This window comes from Chenopodium quinoa, unplaced genomic scaffold (assembly GCF_001683475.1).
Source record: "Chenopodium quinoa cultivar QQ74 unplaced genomic scaffold, ASM168347v1, whole genome shotgun sequence".
NCBI lineage: Eukaryota > Viridiplantae > Streptophyta > Magnoliopsida > Caryophyllales > Amaranthaceae > Chenopodium > Chenopodium quinoa.
The window spans coordinates 2,596,312-2,612,338 of record NW_018744304.1 but is presented as its reverse complement, the minus strand read 5'-3'; the positions used below and the strand labels follow the sequence as shown (position 1 = coordinate 2,612,338).

At 35.3% G+C, this 16,027-nt stretch overlaps 2 protein-coding genes across 3 annotated transcripts; one reads left to right on the top strand and one right to left on the bottom strand.

Moving 5' to 3' along the window:
- The first annotated feature begins 3,634 nt into the window (after positions 1-3,634).
- Positions 3,635-5,964, top strand: LOC110695635 (DNA-directed RNA polymerase II subunit RPB7-like). Of its 2 annotated transcripts, XM_021872844.1 has the most exons (3): positions 3,640-3,971; positions 4,101-4,266; positions 5,136-5,964. In XM_021872844.1, the coding sequence occupies exons 1-3, from the start codon at positions 3,856-3,858 to the stop codon at positions 5,172-5,174; spliced, it is 321 nt and encodes a 106-aa protein (XP_021728536.1). In that variant the 5' UTR covers positions 3,640-3,855; the 3' UTR covers positions 5,175-5,964. The 2 variants fall into 2 exon arrangements, with proteins under 2 accessions (XP_021728535.1, XP_021728536.1); XM_021872843.1 differs by lacking the exon at positions 5,136-5,964 and having other exon boundaries at positions 3,635-3,971; positions 4,101-4,597.
- Positions 5,965-7,278: 1,314 nt separating this feature from the next.
- On the bottom strand, positions 7,279-10,693 carry LOC110695634 (elongin-C-like). Its single transcript, XM_021872842.1, has 4 exons — positions 10,421-10,693; positions 10,151-10,256; positions 7,840-7,965; positions 7,279-7,685 (listed from the first exon to the last, which is right to left on the bottom strand). Exons 1-3 carry the CDS (start codon positions 10,530-10,532, stop codon positions 7,887-7,889), a joined length of 297 nt encoding a protein of 98 aa, XP_021728534.1. The 5' UTR covers positions 10,533-10,693; the 3' UTR covers positions 7,279-7,685; positions 7,840-7,886.
- Positions 10,694-16,027: the final 5,334 nt, after the last annotated feature.

Genomic DNA, 16,027 nt, shown 5'->3' with positions numbered 1-16,027 from the left:
TAACGGCTGCAAGTGATGTGATTTCTCTTCATTATTCCTTGACAGACGAGACTGTCCAGATTATTAATGTTGAATGTCCAGATTACTAAAGTTGAATGCTTGCAGCATATCAAGCATGGTAATAATTATTATTTATACGAACTACTTCTTTTTTCAAGCTAGTGCCTTTCATCCTATTCTCCTTTTTAATGCTAGTGAACAATATATTCAGGCTCATATTTGGTGAACACTGGAAGCAGTCAGCTTTTGGATGATTGTGCTGTGAAGCTGCTATTGATCGATGGAGTCCTTGCTGGCTGTGCACTGGATGGTGTTGAAGGGCCACAATGGATGGAGGCATGGGTATGCTCATTTTAAAACAGAAAATACACGCATCATATTCTATTTTTATTCTTTTCTGTCTTTCATGGTTTTGTGCATCCACACATGATTTACATTTACAGGATATTTATAAGGATTGCTTGTACATTGAAATTTTGCTAGCATATGATGCTGTATTTTACCCTATTCTGTAAAAAAAATTATCTCTGAATGTGGTTATACCTCTTTAGCATAGTCTTGGGATGTATTTTCTTGTATATATGTTGATTGGGAGGCCTGCTCTGCACTTCTTTGGATGATGTTGCTGTCAGGCTCAGGCAGAGTGTTATATCTGTTAAAAACTTCATGAGGCCTGTCCAATTTTAGGTGAGGGTCGGCATTAGAAAGCTTTGCACAGCCCTGGAGGAAGATTCCTTCAGGCCTGTCCTGCAGCACCAAGTTATTGTCAGTTGTATATTCAAAACATTCAATCATTTTGAGTACATGTATTTTTCAGTTTTATTTTCAAAATGCAACATAACTTGCCACAGATTTCTGGTTTATAAAACTACATGATTCATTGATATTACATTGTTGTATTACTACTTGTTGAAACTTACAGGAATGATCTGACGTGTCTTGATTCTTGATTTGACTAGTGGCTTTGCAAGATGCTGTCATCTATGTATCAACTATTTGAATGGAAATAACTTCTTGATTTTTGGCATACTTTTTAATTACTCGCATGTCATTGATTATAAGGCCTTGGAAAGCTATCCCTCTGATGCGCTAAATATTGAAAAATTTTCAGCAACAGAGCAAAATGGAGATTTGTTTAAGAGAATAGATGATGTGCTTGGTCAGACTAATAATGACCACTCTGATCAGAAGACTGACACAGATTCTGACTTCTGGTCCTCAGATTATGACAAAAATATTCCTGATGGTTTATCTGATTCCAGATCTATTAGCTTGTTTAACAAGTATATGGTCGATTTGGTGGCTACGATTGCTGTTTTTCAGGGTAAAGGCAAGTTGCCACAGGGAAGACACCAAGTGGGAACGACCAGCGAGAGGTTCTGCAAAACTCAATGTGGATGGGGATTGGAGAAACACAGGTATAGCAGGAGCTGGAGCTGTGATCAGAATTTCTGATGGTGCCTGGTTAACTGGAGGCTTGTGGAAAATTAAAGTGAGAAATCCTGCTGAAGCCGAGCTCTTAGCGATTAAAGGAGGAATGCAATTGGCAATTAACGAGAAACTAAAGAAGGTGACAGTGGAAACTGATGCCCAATCCTTAAAAAGTACTCTGGAGGATTTAGGGAAGCAAGGGACTCATAAATTAGCTGCGATCTTGAGGGAAATTGGAGAGCTGCTCAAGGGTGCCTTCAAGTTCGAGTTTAATTATGTGAACCGTGAGGCTAACGAGGTGGCACACTACCTGGCACAAATGGCAATAGAGATGGATGGAGAAATTATGAAGCACAACACTACACATTGCGCGAAGAATGCATATGAGAATGATATGGTGGATAGCAACAACTAATCTCAGTGTTCACTGGTGTATGACAATTGTCTATTGTAAAAGCGTTGACTTTGCTATCTTAGGACCCTTTATTATGTTTAAGCTCTGTAATGGTTTGATTTTTGGAGTTGCAGTATTAACTCCTTTGAACTCTTGGTTGATGATTGATTAAGTAATAAGTTTCTTTTCTATTACAAAAAATGCCACTAAATATTTGGTACTGCATATTTTTCCACAGACCACAGATATCACAATCACATGAAATTGATTTGAGGCTTTTCAAAACCTCTAGATAGCTTTGGGACATATCTATCTTTTCTTTCATCTTAATAATTCAGGCACAACAATAAATCATGAATTAATGATACTACTATTAAAGAAATATTGTACTCATTGTGATAAAAGTCCACAAACTTGTTTCTTGATATACTAATATTCTTTCCATTCAGAATTACTCGGTGTTCTGTTTGAATGACAGACATTTAAAAAACATGCACAATCACTAATTTTAAATGCAATTCAATTTATCAACATGTATGTTCACTAATTAAACTACATTTATTCATAATAACCTAAATAAAGCGTACACATTAGCCAGAAGAAATCACACTTTCGATCTCACACACTAGCAACACTATATTGCTTCGCGCGTAAAGCACCGCCCTAGTATTTTTATATTTTCCCAATAATCAATTCTCGATCCCTATCCCACAAATTAATCCCCAAACTCTCATTCCCACATTCCAAACGCCCCCTAGGACTTGTGTTTTTCTTTTGATCAACTTCAATTTATAATCCTATTAAACTAAAACTCTATTGGTGGGCCCTAAGAGTACAAAATGGAGATGGTTAGTAAAGAAAGAAATAAAATTGTGTTTTTTTTTTTTTACAAAAAACTATGTCTTCTTAGGTTATAGCCATGTTGATAATAAATTAAGGATCAAGGAGTGGAGGGAGTCCCTCCATCTTCTCCAGGTGTGACTAGGGTTCGATCCTTGCCTCACTTCTCCTGTGATAGGAGACACCCCCGTATTTTACCGTGTAAAAAAATGTTGATATTATCTTGGTCTAGAAATAATTCGATCATATTATATCATATCTTATTGTTTTACCTGTGTTTGTTTATTGTTATTTATGAAAATTTCATATTTGGAAAGTACATATTAACACGACTCTAAGACATCTCATTTGACAACGAAGATCGGCCTTTTGCTGAGCTATTTTTTTTTTTTTTTACTTACGGGTTAGTGTACAAATAAGGCCATAGTTTGCTTAAATCTAAAATTCAAATCATATTAGATTAGATCATGTAAACTAAACATAACCTTTATAAATTATACTAATGTTTGTCTCACATTAATTCGAACACTTATCAATGTACACACAAAGTGAGTTTTAAGAAATAAAATTATGACTGAACTTTATTGTTATTTTTAATAGACTAGTGAGCATAATGGAGGTTGGGGACGTATTTACATGGTTATAATAATCATAGAAAAATATGTGTGAAAGAGGATATAAGCCTAAAGGAAGGTATGATATAATTTATACTCAATTGTTGGGAGCATACTTAGAGAAATATTGAAGAGATTAAACTATATTATAGACGGATGAAAAATTGAAAATTAAAGATGCACACAATATTATGGCACCTTACTTTAAGGCTCTATTCTTTTTACCTTATTCAAATAATATTCAATATAAAAATTAGGAAAATTTGCGAGGAAGGTCCTTTTAAGTGGTCGACCTTGTGAGAAAGGTTCTTTTATGAAAAAAGGCGGCACTAAAGGTTCTTTTATGGATATGGGTTGTGAGGAGGGTCTTTAGACCAAACTCCGGCGTTGACCAAAATTTTCCGGCCAAAAAAAGTCATGACAGCACGTGACTACTTTAATGGCCCTTTTGTTTTTTCCCTCTTTTCTAATGAATAAATTAAAAAAAAATCAAAATTATAACCTCTCTAAATTCTCTACATCTGATCTCTCTCCTAACTTTCCCTCTGTAATTTCTCGCCGGAAAAATCAGCAGCAATGTTTTTCCACATCATGCACAAGAGAAATATGCAGCTTCACCCCCGCCACTTTGGCACGCGCCTTCGCGATAAACTCGTCTCCAAGCTTATGAAAGACGTCGAGGGTACTTGCAGGTTTTTTTATTTCTCTAAATCAAATCCCTAATTTTTTCAATTCAACGCTTATCTATTGAATTACTAGCTTAGATTGAAATTCATTGAATTGGGTTTTCTGGGTTTCTTCCAATTTTCGATTTTTAACAGTGGGCGTCATGGATTTGTGGTGGCAATCATGGGAATTAAGCATGTTGGCAAGGGTTTGATAAGGGATGGAACTGGGTTTGTTACTTTCCCTGTTAAGTATAAATGTGTTGTATTTCGTCCTTTTAAGGGTGAGATTCTTGAAGCTGTTGTTACTATGGTTAATAAGGTATTAAACCCATCTAAAACCCTTTGTTATTTAAATTTTTGTTGATTGATTTTACTAATAAAAGGGGAAAACTGAAGAGGGAAAGGGAAAAAAATAAAAAAATAAAAAAAAGGGGCCATTAAAGTAGTCGGGACTTGTTTTGGCCGGAAAATTTTGGTCAACGCTGGAGTTTGGTCAACTGACTCTTCTCACAACCCAATCTTCATATAAGAACCTTTAGTGTTACCTTTTTTATAAAAGGACCTTCCTCACAAGGTCGATCACTTAAAAGGACCTTCCTCGTAAATTTTCCTAAATATTATCTAAGTTTTATAAAATTAAATCTAGTTCAGTTAAAAAAATAATAATAATTTAATCAGTAAAAAGAGTAAGTAAAAAATAAGATCAATTAATGAAAATAATTTAATTTCAATTAAAAAAATTCAGCAAAAATAATTCAATTTCAACAAAAAAAAAAAAAAAAAACTTTAATTTAGAAAAAATAAGGTAGGGAGAGAATAGAGCTAAACTGAATTTATATATATATATATTAATTAATAACACGACTTTAACTCAATTGGTGGACTCTTAGCTTAGAGCAGAAATTGTAAAGATTGATGAGAATGTCTTGCAATAATATAAATTGCATTCATTTTTTTCTGTATTTTGGATTAAGTTTTCTACGTTATCCTCATGCCTAAATTTCTGCAAGTTTTCAACAATGTTTCCTTATTCTCCTCGCAAAGTCCAGACTCCCGCCATTTGAGTTTCTATCAGTAAGATATACACTTGGGTGTATGCATGTAGTGTACACTACACATGTTTAACTCTTACAAAAAAAAAGTGTAACATTTGGAATTGTAAATTTATTTCATCAAGCGCCTTTTCAGGGAATATTTCAACAACTAGCATTCTCTGTCAGTGGTTAGTAAGAGTAAGGGTTTCAAGAGAGAAGGGAAAAGGAGGAAAAAGATTTATTTAAAAAGGAGGTGAAAGAGGAGATAGTTCGATAAAGTATTGTTGCATTCGGTATATATAATGCTGGCATTTATCAACTCACCTTTGACTTGTATATAGTTTTATTTATTTATTTAAATCATTATATCAATGTGTAGTGACTTGTATGGACACCAAAAATGTACATTTTGATGTAAATAGCTTTTGTGAATTGAATATATAAGCTATTATTTAAAGGTATTAGATGGAGAAAGAATAATTGAGAGCTTATATTAGACCAAGATTGAACAACAGTTTGAGATAAAATAGAGTTAAACAATCGATTTAAGTTAGGTCAAACCACAATCAAGGTGAAAAATGGAAGTTCAATTCAAATAAAATTTGGTCTTCTACATTATGAACAAAAATTCATCACCTTTACTAAATATTAATAAGGAAAATTAAATTTAATAATCCCAACTTTGACCTATTTTCTTTGAATAATCCCAACTTTTGATTATTCAGTAATAATCCCACCTACTTTATTGTGTGTTTTCTTTTAACAATCCAATGACCGGTGACCTGTTGAAAGAGGTTTTATTTTTTGTTTTAAATGCCATGTGTCGCAAGTTAATTGGTCAAAAATTAAAACAAGATACCTAGCCCTTCCTCCCCTAACCCCACTAACCGGCCACCCCAAGCCCCGAAATCGACCGACCACTGCCACCCCAACGCTCAAAACCACCCCCTCTTTCCTTACCCTGGAAACCATCCCCTCTTCCCTACCCCATTAAACAACCCCCCTCCCTTCCCCAACCCCCGAAACCTCCCCCCTCCCTTCCCCAACCCCGAAAGTGCACCCCTAGGCAGTTTCGAGGGTGGAGAAGGGTGGCCGGTCGTTTTTCAGGGTAGGGGAAGGGAGGAAGGTTTTTTCGATGAGGGAAGGGAAGGGACACGGTGGGGCTAGGGTGGTCTAATGGGGGAAGGGAGGGGCCAAAAATCTTTTTTAAATTATTTTACTTTAATTTTATTTGTTGTTGACCAATTGGGACTGTTTATAGAAAATGCACCCCAATGTAAAATTATTCCATAATAATCAAAAAATTTATTTAAATAAAATTGGCAAAAATTAGAATTATTAAAACCAAATTTTCTTATTAATTATATTTAAATTATTAGTGAGCAATGATTTTCTACCTCGTCATCCAAAATTAATTAAGAAAAATTTTAAACACGATTGTAACGATCATAAATAAGATATTAATAGTAAGAAATAATGGAAAATTTGTCAATTACAACCATTTAAATTTTGTATTTTGCAAATTACAGCCATTTAAAAAAAATATTAAATTACAGCCCAAAAGTAATAATAAATTGTAAATTGCCATCCAATTCAATTTTTTCATCGATTTGCATGCTAAAAAAATGTTTCATAAAGGTTTTATGGATCATTTTAGTCTTTAAGAACCCAAATTGAGCTCGAAATTGGCAAAAAAATAATGTAAGTGCTTCATCTTCACAGCAAAAAACAGTTGCACACAAATCGATACATTTTTAAAACGTAAAACGAGACACTTACGTTATTTTTTTGTCAATTCCGAGCTCAATTCAAACCCTTTAGAGCTAAAATGACCCCCAAAATCTTTACGGAACATTTTTAAGCACGCAAATCGATGAAAAATTGATTTAGGTGGCAATAAACAAGTTATTATTAGTACTTTTGGGACGCAATTTGCAATTTTTTTTAAAATGGCTGTAATTGGCAAAATACAAACTTTAAATGACTATAATTGGTAAATTTTCTAGATAATAAACATAACCTTATATTACCCTAGGCATACTGGACTAATGGGTAGGAAATCTTAAAGCAGAGGAACCAAACATTACTCCATATAACATTAAGCCGAAGTAGCAACTCCCTACATCCTCAAGCAACCTTTGATTGCAAGTCCGAGATTTCCCACTAACAATCCTGAAAATTAGGGAATTAACATTCCTGAGGCTAGACAACCATTCGATAGCGACCAATGATGGTATCCACGACTGTACATGCATACACAATAATGTTAATCCCTAAATTATAAGAAACCTAAACAATAAGATTGAATCATTTATCCATTCCCCAATACTTTTTGTAAAATATCCATTACCATAAAATCCGTCCTGCCATAGGGGCGAAAGACTAACGACTACATAATGCATGGATGAAGAAAGGTAGAAGCAAACAACAGTTCCCAGTCAATATCAGACAAGAGTAGATAACTTCCGGATTATTAAGCATACAAGTTCTCTTCTTAGTCTGAATTAAGATGTTATATACTTCAGTTTCAGTATCCAAGACGAACTTTCTGTGAGTCAATAACAATCAGTCCTAATCCTACAACACAATCTACACCAGGTCCCTGTACTGAGAGCTCCAGGGACCAGAGTTAACAGCAAAGACACGAGGATAAGCAGTAAATTTCTGAAATTCCATACTTCTTAAGAGGCATCCTTGAGCACTCCTAAACAAAAGTGGAAAAGAAAATCCAAATTAATCAAGCTGGGCATAAACAATCAGTAGAAGTCTATTGAATGGGGTGAAACTCCCTGTTTGATGCTTTGATATAAGTAGTGTACAACAATATACGAAGTATAAGGAAAGCTCCAAAAGATTACCACATTAAATAGAGAATGCCACGATAAGAAAGAGAAGGAAATTCTTCTCATGTATGAAGATAATTAGCAGCCATCATCAGATCCAGAGTAAGTTCAGGTTCAATGTGGAATTCGGTCTCCTTTCCACTACACAAAAAAAAAAAAAAAAAAAAAAAAAAAAAAAAAAAAAAAAAAAAAACATTTACACATACATAAAAAAGACCATACAAAATCTTACCCGAAGGATTTAAGAGAGAGAGAGAGAGAGAGCTCAAATAGTACAATAGTTCACTAAACACAGCTGCAGGTTAGGAACTTGGAAGACAAGGAAAAACTCTGCATCTTTTCCTGATGAGTGTCTAAGCTAAAAGATAAATACACTGGCAAAATGGGACTAATTGACAAATGAATTTGAAGGTGTGTGTTGACTGTGTTCTCCCCCGCCAAACTATAATTGCTAGTTTTGGTGTTTCAATGCAACCCTGACACACTCATAACTAAACATTTTTAATATCTACTTCAGAATTTGCAAGGTAAAGATCAATTTAACACAGAATCACAGCATAATTGCAGGTTTTTCCAGTTTAGCTCATCCTGAAAGCAAGAGACTCATTTACTCACGCACCACGGAAATAGCTAGAAAACACCTCCATCACTCAGCGAAATCAAGCAAGAGATGAGTTCATATTAGTTCATATATTTTGTTGCAACCAAGCATGAAAAATAATTGATGTATCACTGGTCAGACAAGCTTTGCTTGAAGTTTCGACTAAGGCACATATTAGAAGATAGCCAGATCCTATGAATAATATGCTCTTGGGAACACAGCAATAGATGATATTGCATACAACACCAATAGCAGGAAGAGGGGAAAAAAGGAAAGACAGTCAAAGAACTCATGCTATCTGATGCACATCAATGACTTAAATCTCGAAAATGCTTCCGGAAAACAAATGAGAAGAAAATGTTTTTGCTTGCATATTTCTAAGAAGACAACTATAAAGATGAGTAAGACGAAAACAACAACCACCACCCCAAAATTAACCCCTCAGAAAAGAGTCTTCAAGACTGCATTATATTATAGGAGAAATTAGATTAGGTTTCTTCTTTGTTTAGGGAGTTCTTGGCTTCTTGCACATCAGTTGTGCAACATGCACGAAGTAATTTAGCTTTATAACTATTACAATACAGACTTTTTATTTTTTATTTTTATGAAACATGATGAAGGCGGGAAAAGGAAAAGGCTTCCACTAGTAACCTAGAATATGGCCAAACTAGCTGTACATCAACAGCCAGACAGATCTGACTACTTTGCCAGTCTCTAGATGATCAAAATGAAACCATCTTTGTGAGTAAAAAAGTTCAAATAAAATAAGTAAGCACTTCTATTATTAATTATGATGTACTTGACTTACGGTCAGAAGCTCCTAGAAAATAGATGTTCATGGAATGTTCAAACAGAATCTGATGTGAGATGTAGGATTATGAAATAAAATAAGATAAGTAAGCACTTCTATTATTAATTATGAAATATTATTGATTACAGCACACAAATATGATAGAGCAGCAGCCATCTACAGACAAGTCCAGAGTGTCAAAACGAAATCATTGTATTCTGAACTAACAATCAAGAGTGATAGAAATAGTGTTGCATTCATAAATCATGATCACGTAATAGTAAGGTTATGAAAAATAGTGTTTGTTATCTCCAGGTCTTTTGGCTATGGAGGCACATAAAAACAGTAGAAGAAGACAGACAGAGACGACAGCATGTGTTACCAAGAAGGAGAGTGTCAGTTTAGTCTACATAAACTTACTACAAAGTGGTCCCTAAAGCACACAAAGATAAAACAATATAACTCGCTTATAGCCTCAGTGAGAATTGTATAACAATTTTTTAAATTCCTCTAATTTAATCTACTTTTTCCATAATCAGCTATCTCACTCAAGAATGAACACAATTTAACCTTTGCATCCTTAATTTTCTGTCGAAATTTGTGTTTTTGTCATCATATGAGCTGTAAGCAAGACTAACAAAGTAACAATTGCTCGAGCTAAACATGAAAGATCGATGAAATATAGACAATTCCAAAAGAAAACATATCACCAATCAAACGTCCTATATCAAATTGTTTATAATAAACAAACATCAACCAAATTAGCATTCTAAACACTCAAGCTTGTTTCAATCAGAAATTTCCATCCAAAAACAATCCCACAAATATAGATAATCCCAAAATCAAATTTATTCTACAACACTGAAGATCAAATACAAATTGCAACATCAATTAAAACAACTTAAAATAAATTACTTTATAAGATAAGAAACTACCTAGCATACTGACGAGACCAATAGAAATACTGACAAATTTTCTCCAATATAGTAGTACTAATGTCCGGAAATCTCACTATACCATTTTCCGTTTCAGCAAAATTCCCTGCAAATTCCGAAAGCACTAATCAATCAAAATCTCCAATAACTCGATAATTCAACACACAAATTACACACAAATCTGCGCAATCATACGAAATTTACAGAATTGAAAACAAGAAAAAAAAAAAAAACCCTAATTTTGATTATGATTGATTACTGTAGAAAAACCTGGAGAAGTAAGCAAATTGCGAAGAAATTGAGAAACCATAGCAGCTTTCCTATCGATGACGAATTCGAAGCCCTCAGAGCTGATCAATTTCACCGTTTCTTCCTTCTCCATCTTCGCTGCAAGTGATCAACAACTGATTTTTCTCTCTCCTCGGCAAATTTCGGATTTCTTCGACGAGTTAAAGAGGTATTTTTTGGTGGTAAATGGCAACAAACACCGCCATGGCTTGAGATGGCCTGTTGTTGTTCAAGCCTGTGGTGTTTTTAGTTGCCCATTTAATTTGAAGGCCCATTTTTCATTGGTTTTTATTACGAACTACGAAGTATGTTTTTCAAACTCTTGTTGGGACTTTGGACTCGAGAGAGCTTTCTCTAATTAGGGTTCATCTCGAAGCTAATTAGATAAGTGCATGTGCGATACACGCTAGTAATAATTTTTTTCTCATAATTAATTTATAATTTTATATAAAGATGAGGCAACTCATGTGGAATAAACAAATGCAATACATATATATATAAGACATATGAAATAATAAGGCAAAAATTATGTAAACTACAATTGAGAAAAAAAATATATATATATATATTATTATTGATTAGTTATGTTTGAAAATATTTAAAATTAGTATACATTACATTACATTAATGACGCATGTTATACCCAATAAAACTATACAATGTAGATGTCATATGACTTTTTATTAATGAATTAATTTAGTTCCCATAAAATATATATATATATATATAATATACTTTCAAAAAATAAGCTAAATAGAATAATTTTTAAATAAAAACTTAGCTTAAAGCTGACACCATATATTGTATTGGCGGGAAATTTTTTAATTATAACTTGACATATGTCCAAAATGATCAATGTAAGCATGATCTGTTTCAGTAATAGTTAATACTAGTAGATTTTTTGAAGGAAAAAAAAGTTTTACTGTATAAGTTGGTAAAATTATTACAGAAATATTTAACAAAAAACTAACTCAATTCAATATATCATATCACTAATAAATAATGACGGTCTCGCAACTAGGCCACGAGACATCGACACTTGGCATTCCAGTTTTTTGCCAAGTGTCACACCATGTAGGTGAAATCTAGGTATTATTGTGACACATATGAGGCTAAGTAAGCGAATTTTGGATAGATTTTTTAAGATAAAATTGTTGTATAGAGTTTAATTGTCGATGTATTTCTAATATTTCATATATACAAAATTAATCATAACTATTAATAAAAATCTAATAACTCGATTTTATTTCAATCATAAAATTAGTTTTCAAAAGTTCTTTAAAAAAAGATCCATTTATAATATATTTAAAATAATAGAGAATTAGTAAAAATAAGTTTTAATTGGTAAAAATGCTTTCAGTTTAATAAAAATAATTTAAGTATGATATCGCATGTATAAATATCCTGCATTAGCAAAAATGATTATATAATTGTATTTAACATTCAAGCCAAAAGGTTCATCCTAAAATTCAATAAACAACCTGGGCATCACCTGGGGCACAAAACTAGTATATATATATATATATATATATATAAAGGGGAGTTTTTTCCCGAGTTTAAACTAGGATAAAATTTTCTTAACGCGCCATGTAAAATTATAAATTTTAGATATAGCCAATCAAATAAGACATTTGTAAATTCTTTTAGAATTAACTAATTTAAATTCCATATAAGCAAAATTGGCGAATGAGATTTTAAAGTTTAGATTAATTAAATATATTATATTATCTTTTGAGATTAGTATTTTCATAAAAAAAATATAAAACGAATGAGAGGAAATTCGCAAATTATTTTAAAATAAAAATATTAAATGATATACTATGCACAACAAATAAAATAACAAATTTTATCATATAAATACAAAAAATATTTGTTTTAAAAATAAAAATAAATCGTGCATCTTACGGGCTTCATTTAGTGATATTATATGTACAACTAATCAAATAACAAATTTTATCACATAAATATAAATAATATTTTTTTTAAAAAATACAAACAAACCGTGCATCGCACGGGATTCATCTAGTTATTATTATTTCATAAGATTTCAAATCAACACCATGAATAGAAATGTTTTTTTTTTCATTGAACCCCACTATTGTACAACTATATATAATGATAATTTAAATGTTAATATTGTATTTTTGGCCCCTACTGTTTATACTCTCCACCATATTTCAACCTTCTAAATAATAGCTTATTTTCCCTTGATTAAAAGGTCTCAAAATCTTGTGTAACTATTTTAAGTAAATAGAACACTAAATAAAAAGGAATACAATTATTATAAAGATAATATTACCTCCGTTAAATATTAGTTGCAACTTTAGAATATTTTATATCTCACAAATAATACCCAAATTTGCGACTAATATTTAATGGAGGTAGTATATAAGATTAGGAATAATATATTACGGAGTATTATATTTTATACAGATATTTCAAAAATAAAAGATTTTTGCTAAAACTGAATGGAGGAATTTTGGAGAAAAAAAAAAATAATACCCCTATTTGTTTTAGTATTATGTTATTTCTGATGAGAAGGCTCTGATCTAGTGCTAGCAAAAAGGCGTGTCGTGTCGTGTTTGTATTTGGTTTCGTGTCAATATCTTATTATTCATGAAATCTGATTAGGGGATTTTTCCCACCATTCACCATCTAACAAGTGGACCAATCAGGTTCCGCCATGTGTCCGCCACATGGGCCAATAGGAGTCTGCCACGTGTCAGGCATTGATCTGTCCACCATGGATCAGTTACGACACAACATGTGTCCTTCCCTATGCCAACTAGGCAAAACGGCCACCTAGGCCCAATCCTTGGAAAAAGCCCAGTCAGCCCTAGGTTTAACCTAAACCTAACATTTGGCACGCATCCCAAGGCATATAAATATGATCATTAATCCTCAATTGAAGGGATTACGTTCATTAATTACTCTCACCTAGAGAAAACACTCTACCTTTTTCCGCATTAATTACTCCTTAAACAAATACTAACTTAACTGTTGGAAGCGGAGCTCCTACTACCCGGAGTCTCCGTTGTTTTGCAGGTACAGGTGCCCGGTTCCAGTCTCGGAGTTGTAAATCTCCCGCAGGACATCAGAAAACCCCGAAACATTTTGGCGTCGTCTGTGGGGAGAGTTCCTTCGAGATGGCAATAAAGTCTGTACCGAATCCAAAAGAGAGGCGTCCAGAGGACGACCCTCAAGTATAATCAGACCATGATACTGAGAATGAGGTTGAGGTTGAAACACACACGGCCTCAGACGGGACCCTAAGGGCCCGACGCACCCGTCACACCGAAAGGAAAGAACGGGTAGATCACCAAGCTGGACCCAACAATCCAGCCAGCCAACCGTCTGAACAACAATAGGTGGCCGAAGGATCTGCTCCCATTACAAGAAACGAACTCATGACCTTCATGAGGGGGTTCAAGGGGGAGATCCAATAGTTGATCAATAAAAAGACGCCTGCTCTCTCTAAGGAGCAGTCGGCCAGAAAGCCTTCTCATTCAGGAAGAAGGAAACCTATTCAAGGTCGAGAGGCGACTCCCAACCCTAACTATAGGAAGTGGGAGCCGCCTGTGATCGACTTAACAAGATATCGTTTTCCCTCACCAGGGAAGAGAAAGCCCATTCGTCATATACAGGCGGATTGGTCAAAGAAAACATACTCAGATGCTCGGCTACTGCTAGAGCAGAAGAAGAATGATCGACTGTCAGAGTCGGCCTCCACTTCAGACTTCCAAGATAGTCTGCACAATACCTCTATGAGGTATACTCAATCAAATCATGAGAGTCAGACAGGCGGTACCTCCCGTCGGTCTGGATTTCATAAAGAGCAGGCAGTACCAAACATGCCATACGTACCGCAACAGCAATACTTCTTGCAGCCTCCTCTGTTTGGAGGACAGGCAGTAAAAAGCGTCCACCCTTTGGACTGGCAACTGCGGTTGCTAAGACTTGGAGAACAACCGTCCGCTTTCTCCAAGGAAATTACAGAGGCCGCCCAGCCGGCCAAAGTTAAGAATGTTTTAGTAGGCGCCTATGATGGCACTACTAACCCTGAAGACCACTTAATGGCATTCACCAACCTAATGTACCTTCAAGGGTTAGATGACTTTACTTGGTGCAAGTGTTTTCCAGCGACTCTCAAAGGAATCGCACAACAATGGTTCGGCAACCTGCCGACTAGTTGCGTGAATAATTTCAGGATGCTTGCTTACTTGTTCACCTCCAATTTTTCTATGAACATTCCTGCAAAGAAGACGACCCTTGATTTAGGGACAATTCGGCAGGGTGAAAAGGAGGGGCTTCGTTCATACATCAGGCGATTCAACCTGATGAGAATCCAAATTCAAGGGCTACCAGATGAGGTAGCCTACACTGATTTTATCAGAGGTCTCAAGGATGGGTCAACCTTTAAGTTTGACCTAGTTCGAAAGAGGGTTGCGTCTCTCCAAGAAGCTTTGATTGAAGCGGAAGCCTATATACAGGCGACTTACCTCTGCAATACTACGAAGCAGTCGGACGGACGGAAAGAAAAAAGAAAGCCGGCCAAAGCAGTCGGCAAACAAAGATGAGAAAATGAGAAAAGAAGTTTGGGCGGCCGATTCCTCTAAACAACCGGCCTAGAAAAAGAAAAAAGAGTTCAAACCATACTCTCCGAAGTATGCGTTCAGCAAGGATAGCCAAGCTATCCTCAAAGAAATCAAGGGCCGGATCTCAATCGAGAAGCCGACCCCTATGAAAGGTTCTGCAAGCAATCGGAAACAAGACAAATTCTGTCATTATCATGAAGATGTTGGCCATGAAACCAACGAATGTATCAGCCTCATGCGCTACCTGGACTGCCTGGCTGAACAAGGCGACCTTGACTCCTATGTCAAGAAGTCTAAGGGGAACACTTCCTCAAAACACAAGCAGTCGGCCAAAAAGAATCATCAACGAGCCGACAGTTCTGATACAGATGATGCAGTCGTTTACACTATTGCAGGCGGCTTCTCAGGAGGCGGCCCCACTATTAGGGGAAATAAAGACAATATCAAGCGGCTAGATGTTAATTCCATTCATCAGGAACAGACCGCCAAAAGTTCATTCCTAGAGATTGTCATCACAGAAGAAGATCTGGGAGGGGTTAAAGGGTCGCATGATGACCCAATTGTTATTGAGTGCAAAGTGGCCAACCAAAGAGTTGGCCGAATCCTCATAGATACCGGTAGCTCCTCTAATATTATCAGCAGCAAGTGCCTGGCAAAGCTCAAGTACAAGACTGATTGCATACATCCGGTATCCCACCCTCTAGTAGGGTTTGGAGGAGGAGTCGTACACCCAGTAGGGCGAGTGGATTTACCCATCCGCCTGGGTGAGAAAGGGGAGGGCCGTCACATGGTAGTCCGGTTCTTAGTGGTTGAGGAACTCTCGGCCTACAACATGATATTGGGACGACCCACCTTGAACAATTCAAAAGCTGTCATTATCCCCTCTCTTATGCTGCTCAAATTTGAGAAGGATGATGGAACAGTCGGCTCCCTAAGGGGAGATCAGAAGATGGCTCGAGAGTGCTACCTCTCGGATATCAAACCCACTGTGGTG